Genomic DNA, 20069 nt, shown 5'->3' on the forward strand with positions numbered 1-20069 from the left:
CAGTACAGTTGGGGAAGCAGTGACCTGGAATGGAATTCCAAAGTCTAGCAGTTCTGGGGAAGAAACTACTGGAGTAGAAAGATCTTTTACATCTAGGGATCTCTACAGTGTGGGGGTGGGATTTTGCAGCTTGTCGGGTCTGTCGAGGGTGTTCACGTCGTGGGGGCACAAGTTCTTGCAGTTCTTCAGAGCATTCACCATTATAATACTTGTAGAACAGGCAGAGGGATGCAACGTTTCGACGATAGGACAGAGGCTGAAGCTTAGATGCCAGTTTAGGGCCTATCAGATTTGCGACTCTCTTTTGAACCCTGTCAAGGAGCGAGAGACTAGTAGCCGATGCACCGGCCCAAATATGACAGCAATACTCCATACATGGGCGAATAGTGGCCTTATAGAGGTACAGGATACTTTCGGGTGTTAGAAGTTTTCTAGCACGGTAGAGAGAGCCCACCTTCCTTGCAGCGGCCCTGGCAATGCCCTCGATGTAATTGTTCCAACTCATGTTTCCTGTGAACGTTAGGCCAAGGAGCTTGAGAGACGTACTCTCAGATAAAGAGTCGTTGGCCATTGCTATAGGTGGTAGAGATTTAGATTTGATAATGAAAATAGAAACCTACAGAACAGATAACACAGGGAAGGCCTGCAATACTCTTCCAGGTCTTTTTTGGTGGCTCTTCCACCGTGATTTGTTTCTTATAACAATTGTCTTCTCTGAGATAATTCCTTTTTACATTTGTTCAGTTGATTATGGAGCTTCCTTTTCAACGCTGATGTAATATATTTTACTTTGGACTTGCATTGTTTTGAGGAATGTTTTTTGGAAAATGTACAATCTTGCAGCATATGTTAAAGGATATGCTAAGAGGAACAAGTCTTTTGAGAGCAACATTTATATTTTTAATTACAGCCTTGGTCGCTCTTGAAGCTTTGATTTTTGGCAGTATTGGTCTTTCTTCCATGCTCCTCAGCTGTACTTCCTCTATGGTATTACAAAGTTCTTCTTCCATTGTAAGTTGTTCCTAATCTGCCTCCTGCGATTTTTGAGGTGTTAGTAGTGTTCTGGGTGTTGATATTTGTGTGGCAGAACCAAGTTTTATTGATAAACTATTCGGTAGTTATGAATAGTCAGCTGGTGGTTGTGGAAAATCTGAGGCGGAGCCACTTGGTACAGGGAGTCGTGATAGTGAAAAAGATGGGTTCAGACAGTTCAATTTTATCCACTAATGACTGATGGTGTGGTTCTGACACTATCCCTGATTTATTCTGCTTTCGGCGATGGTTATTTTTGGCATCTTTATAGGTTTTTAAGTTGATTTTTGTTGGTTCAAATGAGTTTCTGCTATTTCTGACTTCATATGGTCAAGCTCAGCCTCAATAACAAATATTTACGGTTGCACCTTTGTTAGGTTAGAAGTTGAAGAATATTTTTCTGTCTTCTGTTTTTATTTTTTGTTTGGCTTTCCTATCTAGCCTCTTGTCTTTCGTTTGTTTTTTTTTTTCTGGATGAGAAGGTAGTAATTTTTCACTTCATTCAGAGCTTCCTTCTTAATGAGGGTACATTCTTCTTCTGGTATATATTTTTCCATCTAAGAAACCAGGGATCGCAGGCGGGCAACTGGCAAAGCTTTCTCATCCTCAGGGAGGTTAGATTTTATATTCTCCCAACTAACATCTGATTCGATGCTTTGCTCCACTTTTAAACCTTGGAATAGTGGTAGCAAAACAGCAGTACCTTGTTTTGTTTTAAGCAGTGATAGGGAGTCAGGGTCTTTTTTTCAAGGCCTCGTGGGTGATCAAAGTTTGTCTCTGGTATTACAATATTGTAGCTATCAGAAGAATGAATTTCTACACCATTCCTTTCATCTTCCTGTCTGGTGCATGAACGAGTTGAGGGGCCCTTTTTATCCTGGGTGTTGGGCTGCTAGTAATTTCTTTGTTTTTACTTTTATTCATTTTGTATCTTTAGTATGTGTTCGCATATGAATTACCAAGCTGCGTTTCCTCATAAAAGAAGTGTCACAAACTTCACAAGAATATGGTTTCTCTCCAGTATGTTTTCGCATATGAATGACCAAGCTATCTTTCCTCATATAAGAAGAGCCACATACTTCACAAGAATATGGTTTCTCTCCAGTATGTTTTCGCATATGAATGACCAATTCAGGTTTTCTTATAAAAGAAGAGTCACATACTTCACAAGAATATGGTTTCTCTCCAGTATGTATTCGCATATGTTGCAACATAGTATATTTAAGTGAAAAAGATGAGCCACATACTTCACAAGAATATGGTTTCTCTCCAGTATGTGTTCGCATATGTCGCAACATAGTATTTTTCAATGTAAAAAAAGAGCCACATACTTCACAAGAATATGGTTTCTCTCCAGTATGTGTTCGCATGTGAATGTCCAAGTTGGGTTTCCTTGCGAAAGAAGAGCCACATACTCCACAAGAATATGGTTTCTCTCCAGTATGTGTTCGTATGTGAATGACCAAATCTAGTTTCCTTGTAAAAGAAGAGCCACATACTTCACAAGAATATGGTTTCTCTCCAGTATGCTTTCGTATGTGAATGACCAAGTCGAGTTCCCTTGCAAAAGAATGGCCACATACTTCACAAGAATATGGTTTCTCACCAGTATGTGTTCGCATATGTTGTAACATGTGTTGCTTCTGTTTAAAAGAAGAGGCACACACTTCACAAGAATATTTTTTCACTCCAGTATGCGTCTGCATATGTTGCAACATATGATTTTTCTTTGTAAAAGAAGAGCCACACACTTCACATGAATATGATTTCTCTAAAGTGTGTGTTCGAATATGAGTGACCAAGATATGTTTATGTGTAAAAGAAGAACCACATATTTCACAAGAATATGGTTTCTCTCCGGTATGTCTTTGCATATGTATTGCCAAATATTGTTTTCTTGAAAAAGTACAGCCACATACTTTACAAGAATTAGGTACTTCTTCAGTATCTAATTTTGTGCTCATTTTGAAATTTAAAATATTTATGATTTTATAGTTTTATTAGTTTCTTTATAGTCTTATTATTTTTCTGTTTTAGAATAAACAGGATGAATGAGAACAAGTTCTGTTTATGTTTAATGCATTTAAAATTTTATAGATCCTTTCCAATTTATATTTTTCTCATGTTTAAATGAAAATAGATGTTTTTTAATTGTTATTCTTTTATACATCTATATGTGAGTTGTGTGCACAGATGATTACGCCAATGAATTTACATCTACAGATCCATCAAAACAGAAAATATCTGATGAATCAGCAACTACTTATCTATCTTATATGATATTTACACCTCACATAAATAACAGAATATAGATATCTAAAACTAAATATAATTTTCTCTGTATTTTAATTGATAATTCTCCAAAACCGACAATTTTGCAGCACACATTTACCCTTTTCTTTTCAAGAATTTGGATGCTTGAAATACTGCATTTATTAAAATACTCATGAGTGTATTACTCATTTGCAACTAAAAGTACATTTGTTGTATGCATTTGAGACAACTATTAACATTATTCAGTTGTCAGGAGTTTTTCCATATATTTTCAAAAAATTCTATTTTATAAAAGAAAACATCATATAGTTCAGAAGTTTTTCCATATATTTTCAAAAAATTCTATTTTATAAAAGAAAACCTCATATAGTTCAGAAGATATGATTTCTCTTATTTTCCGACTTTTATCTTCATGCAAGCTGCATTGTTTTGATTACTGGATTTTCTGCAAAATGAAATAAAGACAAATTTCAGTAAATAATACAATTATATACATGTTCTTTTAAAAATACTAAGATGTTAAGATGTATAAACGGTTACGTTTCAAAGGGATAAATTAGAGATAAACGTCTGCATTGTGGCACAATTAAATAATCCTGCAAAATTTTTTAAGAAGTCCTCAAATTTAATTTTTTATTAAATCAAAAATATAACCAGGATTTTTGTTGCGATAATTGTCCATGCAGAAAATGAATTCTTTTTTATAAATATTAAACGAAATATCCACAAAAGCTTCCTTAGTGATTTTTACCGTTTCATAATTCATTTTATTACTGTTAACCCACGCTGTGAAAATGGTAAAAATTGCTGTAAATTTTTAACCCAGGGCTGAGAAGCCATTCCTCAAAACGATGTCTGACTGAGAAGCCATCAGTAATATCATTAGAGGCGCTCGATGGGAAACATCTTTTCTCTTTCTGCAGAATAGTGCATAACTGAGACCACTGAATTGTTCAACGCGGAAATTGAGGCTCATGTTCTCATGTAAACGTTCTATAGCAACCCCCACTCTCCCAATGGTTTATTTCCACTTGTACAGCTGCCATTACAGACAGAATGCATAAGAAAGATTAAACCAAGTACAGTACAAACAAACAAAAGTTTATAGAAGCGATAAGTAATTGTTAGAAGGAATAGCAAGAGCTAAGAGGGAATACACTGAAACAATCAGAAAATCCATCAAAGTACACTAAGTAGGAACTCATGATTTCTGGAAAATCTACAACAGATAATGAGCAATCAACAATTCCAACACAATCCAACAATCATGAGGTTGTTTGCAAAGCAACTGAGATAGCTAACGTGCTTTCCAGTCAGTTGGCTTCAAACACTACATTAGACCCAACACACCACTCCCAACCTTATTCTTCTCAGATGCATGATATCATAAAAAAGCTTGACACCTTAAAAGCATATAGACTTGATCTCATCCCGGCTTTTCTATTAGAAAAGCTAGACACCTCAAAAGCATGTGGACCTGATCTCATCCTGGCTGTACTATTAGAAAAGCTAGACACCTCAAAAGCATGTGGACCTGATCTCATCCCGGCTGTACTATTAGAAAAGCTAGACACCTCAAAAGCATGTCGACCTGATCTCATCCTGGCTGTACTATTAGAAAAGCTAGACACCTCAAAAGCATGTCGACCTGATCTCATCCCGGCTGTACTATTAGAAAAGCTAGACACCTCAAAAGCATGTCGACCTGATCTCATCCCGGCTGTACTATTAGAAAAGCTAGACACCTCAAAAGCATGTGGACCTGATCTCATCCTGGCTGTACTATTAGAAAAGCTAGACACCTCAAAAGCATGTGGACCTGATCTCATCCTGGCTGTACTATTAGAAAAGCTAGACACCTCTAAAGCATGTGGACTCGATCTCATCCTGGCTGTACTATTAGAAAAGCTAGACACCTCAAAAGCATGTGGACCTGATCTCATCCCGGCTGTACTATTAGAAAAGCTAGACACCTCAAAAGCATGTGGACCTGATCTCATCCCGGCTGTACTATTAGAAAAGCTAGACACCTCAAAAGCATGTCGACCTGATCTCATCCTGGCTGTACTATTAGAAAAGCTAGACACCTCTAAAGCATGTGGACTCGATCTCATCCTGGCTGTACTATTAGAAAAGCTAGACACCTCAAAAGCATGTCGACCTGATCTCATCCTGGCTGTACTATTAGAAAAGCTAGACACCTCAAAAGCATGTCGACCTGATCTCATCCCGGCTGTACTATTAGAAAAGCTAGACACCTCAAAAGCATGTCGACCTGATCTCATCCTGGCTGTACTATTAGAAAAGCTAGACACCTCAAAAGCATGTCGACCTGATCTCATCCCGGCTGTACTATTAGAAAAGCTAGACACCTCAAAAGCATGTCGACCTGATCTCATCCTGGCTGTACTATTAGAAAAGCTAGACACCTCAAAAGCATGTGGACCTGATCTCATCCCGGCTGTACTATTAGAAAAGCTAGACACCTCAAAAGCATGTCGACCTGATCTCATCCCGGCTGTACTATTAGAAAAGCTAGACACCTCAAAAGCATGTGGACCTGATCTCATCCTGGCTGTACTATTAGAAAAGCTAGACACCTCAAAAGCATGTGGACCTGATCTCATCCTGGCTGTACTATTAGAAAAGCTAGACACCTCTAAAGCATGTGGACTCGATCTCATCCTGGCTGTACTATTAGAAAAGCTAGACACCTCAAAAGCATGTGGACCTGATCTCATCCTGGCTGTACTATTAGAAAAGCTAGACACCTCAAAAGCATGTGGACCTGATCTCATCCCGGCTGTACTATTAGAAAAGCTAGACACCTCAAAAGCATGTGGACCTGATCTCATCCCGGCTGTACTATTAGAAAAGCTAGACACCTCAAAAGCATGTCGACCTGATCTCATCCTGGCTGTACTATTAGAAAAGCTAGACACCTCAAAAGCATGTCGACCTGATCTCATCCCGGCTGTACTATTAGAAAAGCTAGACACCTCAAAAGCATGTGGACCTGATCTCATCCTGGCTGTACTATTAGAAAAGCTAGACACCTCAAAAGCATGTCGACCTGATCTCATCCCGGCTGTACTATTAGAAAAGCTAGACACCTCAAAAGCATGTGGACCTGATCTCATCCTGGCTGTACTATTAGAAAAGCTAGACACCTCAAAAGCATGTGGACCTGATCTCATCCTGGCTGTACTATTAGAAAAGCTAGACACCTCTAAAGCATGTGGACTCGATCTCATCCTGGCTGTACTATTAGAAAAGCTAGACACCTCAAAAGCATGTGGACCTGATCTCATCCTGGCTGTACTATTAGAAAAGCTAGACACCTCAAAAGCATGTGGACCTGATCTCATCCCGGCTGTACTATTAGAAAAGCTAGACACCTCAAAAGCATGTGGACCTGATCTCATCCCGGCTGTACTATTAGAAAAGCTAGACAACTCAAAAGCATGTCGACCTGATCTCATCCTGGCTGTACTATTAGAAAAGCTAGACACCTCAAAAGCATGTCGACCTGATCTTATCCCGGCTGTACTATTAGAAAAGCTAGACACCTCAAAAGCATGTGGACCTGATCTCATCCTGGCTGTACTATTAGAAAAGCTAGACACCTCAAAAGCATGTCGACCTGATCTCATCCCGGCTGTACTATTAGAAAAGCTAGACACCTCAAAAGCATGTCGACCTGATCTCATCCTGGCTGTACTATTAGAAAAGCTAGACACCTCAAAAGCATGTGGACCTGATCTCATCCTGGCTGTACTATTAGAAAAGCTAGACACCTCAAAAGCATGTCGACCTGATCTCATCCTGGCTGTACTATTAGAAAAGCTAGACACCTCAAAAGCATGTCGACCTGATCTCATCCCGGCTGTACTATTAGAAAAGCTAGACACCTCAAAAGCATGTGGACCTGATCTCATCCTGGCTGTACTATTAGAAAAGCTAGACACCTCAAAAGCATGTCGACCTGATCTCATCCCGGCTGTACTATTAGAAAAGCTAGACACCTCAAAAGCATGTGGACCTGATCTCATCCTGGCTGTACTATTAGAAAAGCTAGACACCTCAAAAGCATGTGGACCTGATCTCATCCTGGCTGTACTATTAGAAAAGCTAGACACCTCAAAAGCATGTCAACCTGATCTCATCCCGGCTGTACTATTAGAAAAGCTAGACACCTCAAAAGCATGTGGACCTGATCTCATCCCGGCTGTACTATTAGAAAAGCTAGACACCTCAAAAGCATGTCAACCTGATCTCATCCCGGCTGTACTATTAGAAAAGCTAGACACCTCAAAAGCATGTGGACCTGATCTCATCCCGGCTGTACTATTAGAAAAGCTAGACACCTCAAAAGCATGTGGACCTGATCTCATCCTGGCTGTACTATTAGAAAAGCTAGACACCTCAAAAGCATGTGGACCTGATCTCATCCCGGCTGTACTATTAGAAAAGCTAGACACCTCAAAAGCATGTGGACCTGATCTCATCCCGACTGTACTATTAGAAAAGCTAGACACCTCAAAAGCATGTGGACCTGATCTCATCCTGGCTGTACTATTAGAAAAGCTAGACACCTCAAAAACATGTGGACCTGATCTCATCCCGGCTGTACTATTAGAAAAGCTAGACACCTCAAAAGCATGTGGACCTGATCTCATCCCGGCTGTACTATTAGAAAAGCTAGACACCTCAAAAGCATGTGGACCTGATCTCATCCCGGCTGTACTATTAGAAAAGCTAGACACCTCAAAAGCATGTGGACCTGATCTCATCCCGGCTGTACTATTAGAAAAGCTAGACACCTCAAAAGCATGTGGACCTGATCTCATCCTGGCTGTACTATTAGAAAAGCTAGACACCTCAAAAGCATGTCGACCTGATCTCATCCCGGCTGTACTATTAGAAAAGCTAGACACCTCAAAAGCATGTGGACCTGATCTCATCCCGGCTGTACTATTAGAAAAGCTAGACACCTCAAAAGCATGTGGACCTGATCTCATCCCGACTGTACTATTAGAAAAGCTAGACACCTCAAAAGCATGTGGACCTGATCTCATCCCGACTGTACTATTAGAAAAGCTAGACACCTCAAAAGCATGTGGACCTGATCTCATCCTGGCTGTACTATTAGAAAAGCTAGACACCTCAAAAGCATGTGGACCTGATCTCATCCCGGCTGTACTATTAGAAAAGCTAGACACCTCAAAAGCATGTGGACCTGATCTCATCCTGGCTGTACTATTAGAAAAGCTAGACACCTCAAAAGCATGTCGACCTGATCTCATCCCGGCTGTACTATTAGAAAAGCTAGACACCTCAAAAGCATGTGGACCTGATCTCATCCCGGCTGTACTATTAGAAAAGCTAGACACCTCAAAAGCATGTGGACCTGATCTCATCCCGACTGTACTATTAGAAAAGCTAGACACCTCAAAAGCATGTGGACCTGATCTCATCCCGGCTGTACTATTAGAAAAGCTAGACACCTCAAAAGCATGTGGACCTGATCTCATCCCGGCTGTACTATTAGAAAAGCTAGACACCTCAAAAGCATGTGGACCTGATCTCATCCCGTCTGTACTATTAGAAAAGCTAGACACCTCAAAAGCATGTGGACCTGATCTCATCCTGGCTGTACTATTAGAAAAGCTAGACACCTCAAAAGCATGTGGACCTGATCTCATCCCGACTGTACTATTAGAAAAGCTAGACACCTCAAAAGCATGTGGACCTGATCTTATCCTGGCTGTACTATTAGAAAAGCTAGACACCTCAAAAGCATGTGGACCTGATCTCATCCTGGCTGTACTATTAGAAAAGCTAGACACCTCAAAAGCATGTGGACCTGATCTCATCCCGACTGTACTATTAGAAAAGCTAGACACCTCAAAAGCATGTGGACCTGATCTCATCCCGGCTGTACTATTAGAAAAGCTAGACACCTCAAAAGCATGTGGACCTGATCTCATCCTGGCTGTACTATTAGAAAAGCTAGACACCTCAAAAGCATGTGGACCTGATCTCATCCTGGCTGTACTATTAGAAAAGCTAGACACCTCAAAAGCATGTGGACCTGATCTCATCCCGACTGTACTATTAGAAAAGCTAGACACCTCAAAAGCATGTGGACCTGATCTCATCCTGGCTGTACTATTAGAAAAGCTAGACACCTCAAAAGCATGTGGACCTGATCTCATCCCGGCTGTACTATTAGAAAAGCTAGACACCTCAAAAGCATGTGGACCTGATCTCATCCCGACTGTACTATTAGAAAAGCTAGACACCTCAAAAGCATGTGGACCTGATCTCATCCTGGCTGTACTATTAGAAAAGCTAGACACCTCAAAAGCATGTGGACCTGATCTCATCCCGACTGTACTATTAGAAAAGCTAGACACCTCAAAAGCATGTGGACCTGATCTCATCCTGGCTGTACTATTAGAAAAGCTAGACACCTCAAAAGCATGTGGACCTGATCTCATCCTGGCTGTACTATTAGAAAAGCTAGACACCTCAAAAGCATGTGGACCTGATCTCATCCCGACTGTACTATTAGAAAAGCTAGACACCTCAAAAGCATGTGGACCTGATCTCATCCCGGCTGTACTATTAGAAAAGCTAGACACCTCAAAAGCATGTGGACCTGATCTCATCCTGGCTGTACTATTAGAAAAGCTAGACACCTCAAAAGCATGTGGACCTGATCTCATCCTGGCTGTACTATTAGAAAAGCTAGACACCTCAAAAGCATGTGGACCTGATCTCATCCCGACTGTACTATTAGAAAAGCTAGACACCTCAAAAGCATGTGGACCTGATCTCATCCTGGCTGTACTATTAGAAAAGCTAGACACCTCAAAAGCATGTGGACCTGATCTCATCCCGGCTGTACTATTAGAAAAGCTAGACACCTCAAAAGCATGTGGACCTGATCTCATCCCGACTGTACTATTAGAAAAGCTAGACACCTCAAAAGCATGTGGACCTGATCTCATCCTGGCTGTACTATTAGAAAAGCTAGACACCTCAAAAGCATGTGGACCTGATCTCATCCCGACTGTACTATTAGAAAAGCTAGACACCTCAAAAGCATGTGGACCTGATCTCATCCTGGCTGTACTATTAGAAAAGCTAGACACCTCAAAAGCATGTGGACCTGATCTCATCCTGGCTGTACTATTAGAAAAGCTAGACACCTCAAAAGCATGTGGACCTGATCTCATCCCGACTGTACTATTAGAAAAGCTAGACACCTCAAAAGCATGTGGACCTGATCTCATCCCGGCTGTACTATTAGAAAAGCTAGACACCTCAAAAGCATGTGGACTCGATCTCATCCCGGCTGTACTATTAGAAAAGCTAGACACCTCAAAAGAATGTGGACCTGATCTCATCCTGGCTGTACTATTAGAAAAGCCAGACACCTCGAAAGCATGTCAACCTTATCTCATCCCGGCTGTACTATTAGAAAAGCTAGACACCTCAAAAGCATGTGGACTCGATCTCATCCTGGCTGTACTATTATAAAAATGCTGGGCTGAGTTTACTCTAGTCCTCTCCAAATTTTATAACAAATGCCTTAACAAATGTTGCTTTCTTGACTGTGGTACCAATTCACAAAAATCCTGGCGAAAGAACTTACTCATTGAATTATCTCTGAATGCATATACCATACATTGGACAAAGCAGGGGAGGGTAGATATACTTAATGCTTTTGCAAAGGGATGGCGTGATAGTCTTCTCCAGAAAATTGGATCATACAATATCACTGGATTAATACTTAACATAATTAAATCCTTCTTAAATAAGAGAAAAATCCTAGTTATCCTCAACGGTGATGCATCTAAACATACAATATAAACGTAGGTATACATCAGCAGTCGATAGTTGGACCTTTATTATTCCTAATATTCATAAACGATCTCCCTGATAAAATTGCCTCTGGGACGGGTATATTTGCTAATGATACCATGCTCTATAACAGAGACAAGGGGAAAACAAATAAACACATATCTAAGGCAGCGGCGGAAACACTAAACACTGTCATCTAAGCTTCAACCTCTGTCTCATTGACGAAATTTTACATCCATCTGTCTGTGTTACAAGTAATTTAATGGTTGATGCTCTTATGAACTACTAGCCCTTGTAACTCTCGATGTAAATACCCCCAACAAACCTCACAAGCAATAAGGTTCTACCCCTACACAGTAGGGATTTCTAGATGTAAGAACCTTCTACTTAGATAGTTTCTTCCCAAGATCTGCTAGACTATGAAATTCCCTTCCAGTTTCCTGTTTCCCCAACTTTTCTGATATGCATAAGTTAAAGTGTAATGTGAACAAACATTTTGCTGTTCAACATAGTATCCCTGCAACTCATATCCTGATACACTTCACATGGCACTTCACCTTGGTTGAGGTGAAAATGTACTAAAAATAATTTTGTGAGATGCCATGAAACATAACTAAATAAAAATCATTCATGTTTTTCACAGAAAAAAAATGGAAATATCTAATTTGGATGTAATAAATCTGGAAATTAATTTTTAAAACTTTTTCATATATGTCATAATATATTTCATTAGTTCATATATTTACCTGTAGTAAATAATATTTTTGTTGAAAATGATTTTCATTTAAATCCAAAATGAATAAGTATTATTTTGAAGAAACAATAAACAAGATGTTTCAAATTTATGTAACAGTTTTATCCATATTGGCATAAAGTCGTTTGTGTCATGTCTTATGGCTATATTATCTGTAATAAATGTAGGATGTTTTGCTTCCATAAAAATAATTGTAAGTTTAAACTTATATAATAATTTAGTAATGTGGACAAATATCAATCCGTTATTGAATGGATTAAGGTAGCTAATCATGTGTGTTAGTTATGTTTGATGAAGAAAATTGACGGTTGGTCTCCATACATATATATTCATGGTTTGCAAGTAGTAAAGTGAGAAATAATGGAGTTTTGTTTTTAAAGAAAAGTCGTATTTACAACATTCATTAGTGACATTAACTGGAATTTAAACAGGAAGAATTGCAGCCATATTATTTTGCCAAATAGAACATGCTGGAACATTTTCATTATTCTTAATGCTTCTAACTAATGTTGAGCAAGACAATATACTGGACTTTACAAAATCCATCTGTTCAGATGATTACTCTTGGCATTGCAATGCAGACAGAGAGTTGCCAAGTGAACGTAAGGTTATAATTTATAAACTGATTATTGTAAAAGCCCTGCTTAGCTTGAATCCCCTGATGAAAATAAAAGCAATAAAATCAGATTCTCTTAATTAAGTTAGGGGAAATCGAATTTAGTGAACAATTTCAGGAGGCAAGGCACCAAACAAGATAAATAATCATCTATATCAACAGAGAACAGTCTAGTTGAAGCGATACATTACTGTCGGATGGTTTTTACCATAAACTAAGCTCTGAACTCCCATAATGACTACTCATGCTGATGGCTGTCTTCAAGCAGCACAAAGCAAAAGTGGTGTTATTCACCAATAAAAGATACTTTTTACTGTTGATGCATTAAAATTTTGACAATAATTTTAGCACCAAAAATAACAAAAAGCAGCTGATGTTGATCTAATATTGTGCTCTTAGATCTTTGATCTGCCAACTTTAAAGAGCTTGTCGAAGCTCAATTTGGATCCATCATATCATAGTTTAGCATGGCAATAGGTATTGTCTAGGATGGATTTAGCTGTGAACATGATTTTGCAAATTATGAGGACGATTATGGGCATAGCTCATCATGAATGAAATCAAGAAAGCAATATCGTAATATGTCTACAAGATGCGTCACATATGAAAGCAACATCGTAATATGTCTACAAGATGTGTCACATATAAAAGCAATATCGTAATATGTCTACAAGATGTGTCAGATATGAAAGCAATATCGTAATATGTCTACAAGATGTGTCACATATGAAAGCAACATCGTAATATGTCTACAAGATGTGTCACATATTTAAGCAACATCGTAATATGTCTACAAGATGTGTCACATATTTAAGCAATATCGTAATATGTCTACAAGATGTGTCACATATGAAAGCAATATCGTAATATGTCTACAAGATGTGTCACATATAAAAGCAACATCGTAATATGTCTACAAGATGTGTCAAATATGAAAGCAATATCGTAATATGTCTACAAGATGTGTCAAATATGAAAGCAATATCGTAATATGTCTACAAGATGTGTCACATATGAAAGCAACATCGTAATATGTCTACAAGATGTGTCACATATTTAAGCAATATCGTAATATGTCTACAAGATGTGTCACATATGAAAGCAATATCGTAATATGTCTACAAGATGTGTCACATATAAAAGCAACATCGTAATATGTCTACAAGATGTGTCAAATATGAAAGCAATATCGTAATATGTCTACAAGATGTGTCACATATGAAAGCAACATCGTAATATGTCTACAAGATGTGTCACATATTTAAGCAACATCGTAATATGTCTACAAGATGTGTCACATATTTAAGCAACATCGTAATATGTCTACAAGATGTGTCACATATTAAAGCAACATCGTAATATGTCTACAAGATGTGTCACATATTTAAGCAATATCGTAATATGTCTACAAGATGTGTCAAATATGAAAGCAATATCGTAATATGTCTACAAGATGTGTCACATATAAAAGCAATATCGTAATATGTCTACAAGATGTGTCACATATGAAAGCAATATCGTAATATGTCTACAAGATGTGTCACATATAAAAGCAATATCGTAATATGTCTACAAGATGTGTCACATATTTAAGCAATATCGTAATATGTCTACAAGATGTGTCAAATATGAAAGCAATATCGTAATATGTCTACAAGATGTGTCACATATTTAAGCAACATCGTAATATGTCTACAAGATGTGTCACATATTTAAGCAACATCGTAATATGTCTACAAGATGTGTCACATATTTAAGCAACATCGTAATATGTCTACAAGATGTGTCACATATTTAAGCAACATCGTAATATGTCTACAAGATGTGTCACATATTTAAGCAATATCGTAATATGTCTACAAGATGTGTCACATATGAAAGCAATATCGTAATATGTCTACAAGATGTGTCACATATAAAAGCAACATCGTAATATGTCTACAAGATGTGTCACATATAAAAGCAATATCGTAATATGTCTACAAGATGTGTCACATATGAAAGCAATATCGTAATATGTCTACAAGATGTGTCACATATAAAAGCAATATCGTAATATGTCTACAAGATGTGTCACATATGAAAGCAACATCGTAATATGTCTACAAGATGTGTCACATATAAAAGCAATATCGTAATATGTCTACAAGATGCGTTACATATGAAAGCAATATCGTAATATGTCTACAAGATGTGTCACATATGAAAGCAATATCGTAATATGTCTACAAGATGCGTTACATATAAAAGCAATATCGTAATATGTCTACAAGATGTGTCACATATGAAAGCAATATCGTAATATGTCTACAAGATGTGTCACATATAAAAGCAATATCGTAATATGTCTACAAGATGCGTTACATATGAAAGCAATATCGTAATATGTCTACAAGATGTGTCACATATGAAAGCAATATCGTAATATGTCTACAAGATGCGTTACATATAAAAGCAATATCGTAATATGTCTACAAGATGTGTCACATATGAAAGCAACATCGTAATATGTCTACAAGATGTGTCACATATAAAAGCAATATCGTAATATGTCTACAAGATGTGTCACATATTTAAGCAATATCGTAATATGTCTACAAGATGTGTCACATATGAAAGCAACATCGTAATATGTCTACAAGATGTGTCACATATTTAAGCAACATCGTAATATGTCTACAAGATGTGTCACATATTTAAGCAATATCGTAATATGTCTACAAGATGTGTCACATATTTAAGCAACATCGTAATATGTCTACAAGATGTGTCACATATTTAAGCAACATCGTAATATGTCTACAAGATGTGTCACATATTTAAGCAACATCGTAATATGTCTACAAGATGTGTCACATATGAAAGCAATATCGTAATATGTCTACAAGATGTGTCACATATGAAAGCAATATCGTAATATGTCTACAAGATGTGTCACATATAAAAGCAATATCGTAATATGTCTACAAGATGTGTCACATATGAAAGCAACATCGTAATATGTCTACAAGATGTGTCACATATAAAAGCAATATCGTAATATGTCTACAAGATGTGTCACAAATAAAAGCAACATCGTAATATGTCTACAAGATGTGTCAAATATGAAAGCAATATCGTAATATGTCTACAAGATGTGTCACATATTTAAGCAATATCGTAATATGTCTACAAGATGTGTCACATATTTAAGCAACATCGTAATATGTCTACAAGATGTGTCACATATTTAAGCAACATCGTAATATGTCTACAAGATGTGTCACATATTTAAGCAATATCGTAATATGTCTACAAGATGTGTCACATATGAAAGCAATATCGTAATATGTCTACAAGATGTGTCACATATAAAAGCAATATCGTAATATGTCTACAAGATGTGTCACATATGAAAGCAACATAGTAATATGTCTACAAGATGTGTCACATATAAAAGCAATATCGTAATATGTCTACAAGATGTGTCACATATAAAAGCAATATCGTAATATGTCTACAAGATGTGTCACATATGAAAGCAATATCGTAATATGTCTACAAGATGTGTCACATATAAAAGCAATATCGTAATATGTCTACAAGATGTGTCATATATGAAAGCAATATTTTTGGATGCTTGTTATGCTTTCAACTATCTGCTTCAATAAGAGATTTTGAAATTAGGTGGTGTTGCAATATTTTGGATTCTAATGGGGTATGATCCCACACAGTCGGACGATTCTATTTATAAACAATGCTGCTAAGAACTGACGAATCAGATAAATTCACGTTCTGCTACCAACTAATCAGAAACCAGAATTGCTTCATAAATAATAAATCTTTTTCTGGTGCAATTTCACATGTTCTTTTCCCGGGTTTCGACACGGTAAGAATATTTTGTTCTGTGGAACTGTCTACTACAAACAGGTCACCTCCCAGGACTTGTGTGTAACAGCGAACCATCTGAAACTGTTCTGAAAGTTAAAATGGCTTACACTTCTAGAGGCGGTTTTCTATTTTTAAGTTGCATGCCCCAAACATTATTCTCCGAAGGAAGTTGTACTTTCCCTTGAAACCCTCAATATATACCATCCCTTACTCTTCACGTATCTACTGGCATATTACACAAATGACAATTACAAATCTGAAGAATTCTAACAGATTAGAATTAAACAACAGGAGCTTCAAAAATATTATTGAGAGCCTGTGTGTCTGACTGCATTTTCGCTATGCATACAAAATATTGGGGAACGCATTATTGAACTATGCACAGATTAATCAATAACTAATTGTTGCTAACAAGTAAGGCATTGTATGAAAAGTTGTATATTGTCACATGCACTAGCTAATACATTTTTATTATTTACATTATTTGTTGATAAAATAAAAATTTCTTTCCAAAAAGAATTTATAGAATAATGAAATATTCATAAATTAAAAATATACAAAGTTTAAAACACATTCACATTTTTTAAAAATAAATATCATGATGGGGAAAAATATAAAGTAATGGTAGTTAATCTAATTTTCATTTAATAAAAATCAATAGAGATTTCATGATTATGGATTAAACATTGACAATTTAATCATTTCATATTTTAAAACAAACACTGTAGATTTACAGATTTTATAGCCTCTGGATGCGGCATTATAGTACAATGACTGTCATCCCACAGAAATTAAAACTCAATATTGACAATGCGGCATTATAGTACAATGACTGTCATCCCACAGAAATTAAAACTCAATATTGACAATGCGGCATTATAGTACAATGACTGTCATCCCACAGAAATTAAAACTCAATATTGACAATGCGGCATTATAGTACAATGACTGTCATCCCACAGAAATTAAAACTCAATATTGACAATGCGGCATTATAGTACAATGACTGTCATCCCACAGAAATTAAAACTCAATATTGACAATGCGGCATTATAGTACAATGACTGTCATCACAGAAATTAAAACTCAATATTGACAATGCGGCATTATAGTACAAGGACATTGTAAACACTTTCCAAATGAGGCCACTTATTGACAATTGTGAATTCTCCGATTTTATTTCTATAAAATGAACTATTGAGATTTCGTGAAATCCCTAACCTTAAATTAGTGATCTTGCAACTGATCAGAACATTTATAAAAGTTATGGTGTTTAAATTGTCTTACAAAAATCTACAAATAAAATTAAAATAAGCACACACAATTAAAATAATCATTCAGACATAAAAAAACACTATTTTACAAATAAAAATAAGTGATTTCCAAAATAACTTGAACATTAAGGATTTGTTTTCCTTAAAAGTTATAAAAACATGCTTGCACATTTGGGCTATAAAGCATTTCAAATTTAATAGTAAATCTGTATAAATCAAATCATTTTAATTTTTCATTATGGGTGGTAGAGTCAGAATTGAAAGGGTAAACTTAAAGTCCAAATAGCAGAAACAGGTTCACAGTAGTTTTCAAGTGAATAATCCTTAGGCAGGTAGCAAGAGAATCACAATAAAAGGAACAGGTCAATAGTGGTTAATAAATGCTAAATATTTTTTGACAAACGGTAGATTTAGGTGAAGTTATTCAACAGCAGATATTCAAATAGTCATCTCTGAACACATATACTATGCATTGAATAAGAAAGGGGAAGCTAGGGCAGCAGGCCTTGATATATACGAAACCTTTGATGGAGTCTGGGATGAAGGTGTTCTTATGAAAATTTAATCATACAGTAACGTTGTATGATTAATATAATTAGATCCTTTATAGAAAAAAATCAGGTTCTCCTCAGTAGTTGTACATCCACACAACATGATATAAACACAGGTGTGCTTCAGAGTTCGACCCTTAGAATTATTATTCCTGATATTCATTAGGAACTTGATAAAATTGTTGAGATTGATATATTTGCTATGGACACCATAGTTATTATAGACATGATAGCAAAACTAATTTACACATATGTACACAATGTACAAAACCATAGAAAATTACTATCAGTCTATAATGGAATGAGGCATAAATAAATGACATTTATTGCTGCTAAGACTAAGCTTCTTTCCTTTAACAATTATAAGAAACTGATTGTTATGACTAATAACATGTTACCTGAAAGTTTTTCATTCAAATTATCAGTATAAAATCAACAGGCAACATAAATTCAAACAAATAGAGTACTTCAAGGAAGGTGGGATCCATCTACTGTGCTCAAGATCTACTCACACTTACTAGGATCCAGTCGGTTACTTATAGACAGAGACTTAAAAGAATTTTCAATCTGTGGTTTGAGTTGTCCCCCTTTGCAAATTGACTGTTTGGAGAAATGGAAAACTAGATGGCTCTGTGTGGTTTGAGTTGTCCCCCTTTGCAAATTGGCTGTTTGGAGAAATGGAAAACTAGATGGCTCTGTGTGGTTTGAGTTGTCCCCCTTTGCAAATTGGCTGTTTGGAGAAGTGGAAAACTAGATGGCTCTGGTTGATAGTCAATTTGCATAAGTGGAGAAATGGGCAGCATATAAACAGTACTTTTTTTTAAGCAGGCGTGAAGAGCGCAGAGTGTGAAACGACGGTTGGGAAAAGTGAGGGTGAATTCTTTTTGTGACGGTGAATTATTTTTGGACGTTGAAGAGCTCAACCTTTTGGAAGGAACAGCTGTGTCTTATATATTTTTTAAATTTCTTTTTTTTTCTTCTACTTCACTACACAATCTAATAAATCGCATACTATTAACCAAACTCCAGCTCTTTTCCCATCGCCACAATGTTGCATCCATGTGTTTGTTTTACAATTACTTTAATGAAAAGTGTTCTGACGAACTCATAGTACTTGTGCCCCTTAACATGAATATCCAAACATACAAAATAATCAGTAGAATCTTACTGCTAATTGTATCTCCTTAGATGTTTGGAAGGTTTTTTTTTGTTTTTATACAAAGAAGCTAACACTTATCAAGACCTGGAGGCGACTCCAGGATAACGATTAATGAGTGATGGTAGTCAATATGAAAACATCATAGTAATCGTTAGTAGTGGAAATTTAGTAAATTGGATTACTTAAGAGGCCAGTTCATCAAGAATTTGTTTACATTGGACTTGAAGATGACGATATTGTAGTGAGTTGAAAAGCAGGCAAACAGAACAGAGTTCCACAGGCATGCAGTTCTAAAAAAGAAACTTTGTTCATGAAATCTATGTTTGGGTTTAAACACAGATAAAGAGGAAAATTATTGACAGTGGTTTCAGCTAGACAAGTGTTTTTCGTGAAAGTCAGGCAAAAAGGGAAAATAATAATAAAGCAGTAACAGGCTTTCAATGTCTTTCTGTAAGAGAGAGATCATCCCCCCACTATAGTTTGAAGTCTTTTTGTAACTTTGTCAAGGCAGGATAAAGTATTTCTAGCAGCTTCTGCCCATATGTGGCAACAGTACTCCTTTGTTATATGTACTTGACTCTTATACAGGTAAAGAATTGCATCAACTGTGAAATATTTACTGGAGCAGTAAAATAATCCAAGATATGAAGAAATGCATACACTTTAT

General features: G+C 36.7%; 1 protein-coding gene across 2 annotated transcripts in view; it reads right to left on the bottom strand.

Annotated features, from left to right (window-relative positions):
- Positions 1-1442: 1442 nt before the first annotated feature.
- LOC145269744 (uncharacterized) overlaps positions 1443-20069 on the bottom strand; it is a 22832-nt gene continuing 4205 nt past the window's right edge. For both annotated transcript variants that reach the window (XM_080125471.1, XM_080125470.1), the window contains exon 2: positions 1443-3751. In XM_080125471.1, coding sequence (XP_079981597.1) covers positions 1953-2996 — 1044 coding nt within the window. In that variant the 5' untranslated portion in view covers positions 2997-3751 and the 3' untranslated portion in view covers positions 1443-1952. The remainder of the gene's footprint in view (positions 3752-20069) is intronic.

Source organism: Euprymna scolopes, chromosome 45 (genome assembly GCF_053919585.1).
Source record: "Euprymna scolopes isolate OS-2025 chromosome 45, ASM5391958v1, whole genome shotgun sequence".
NCBI classification, from domain to species: Eukaryota; Metazoa; Mollusca; class Cephalopoda; order Sepiida; family Sepiolidae; genus Euprymna; species Euprymna scolopes.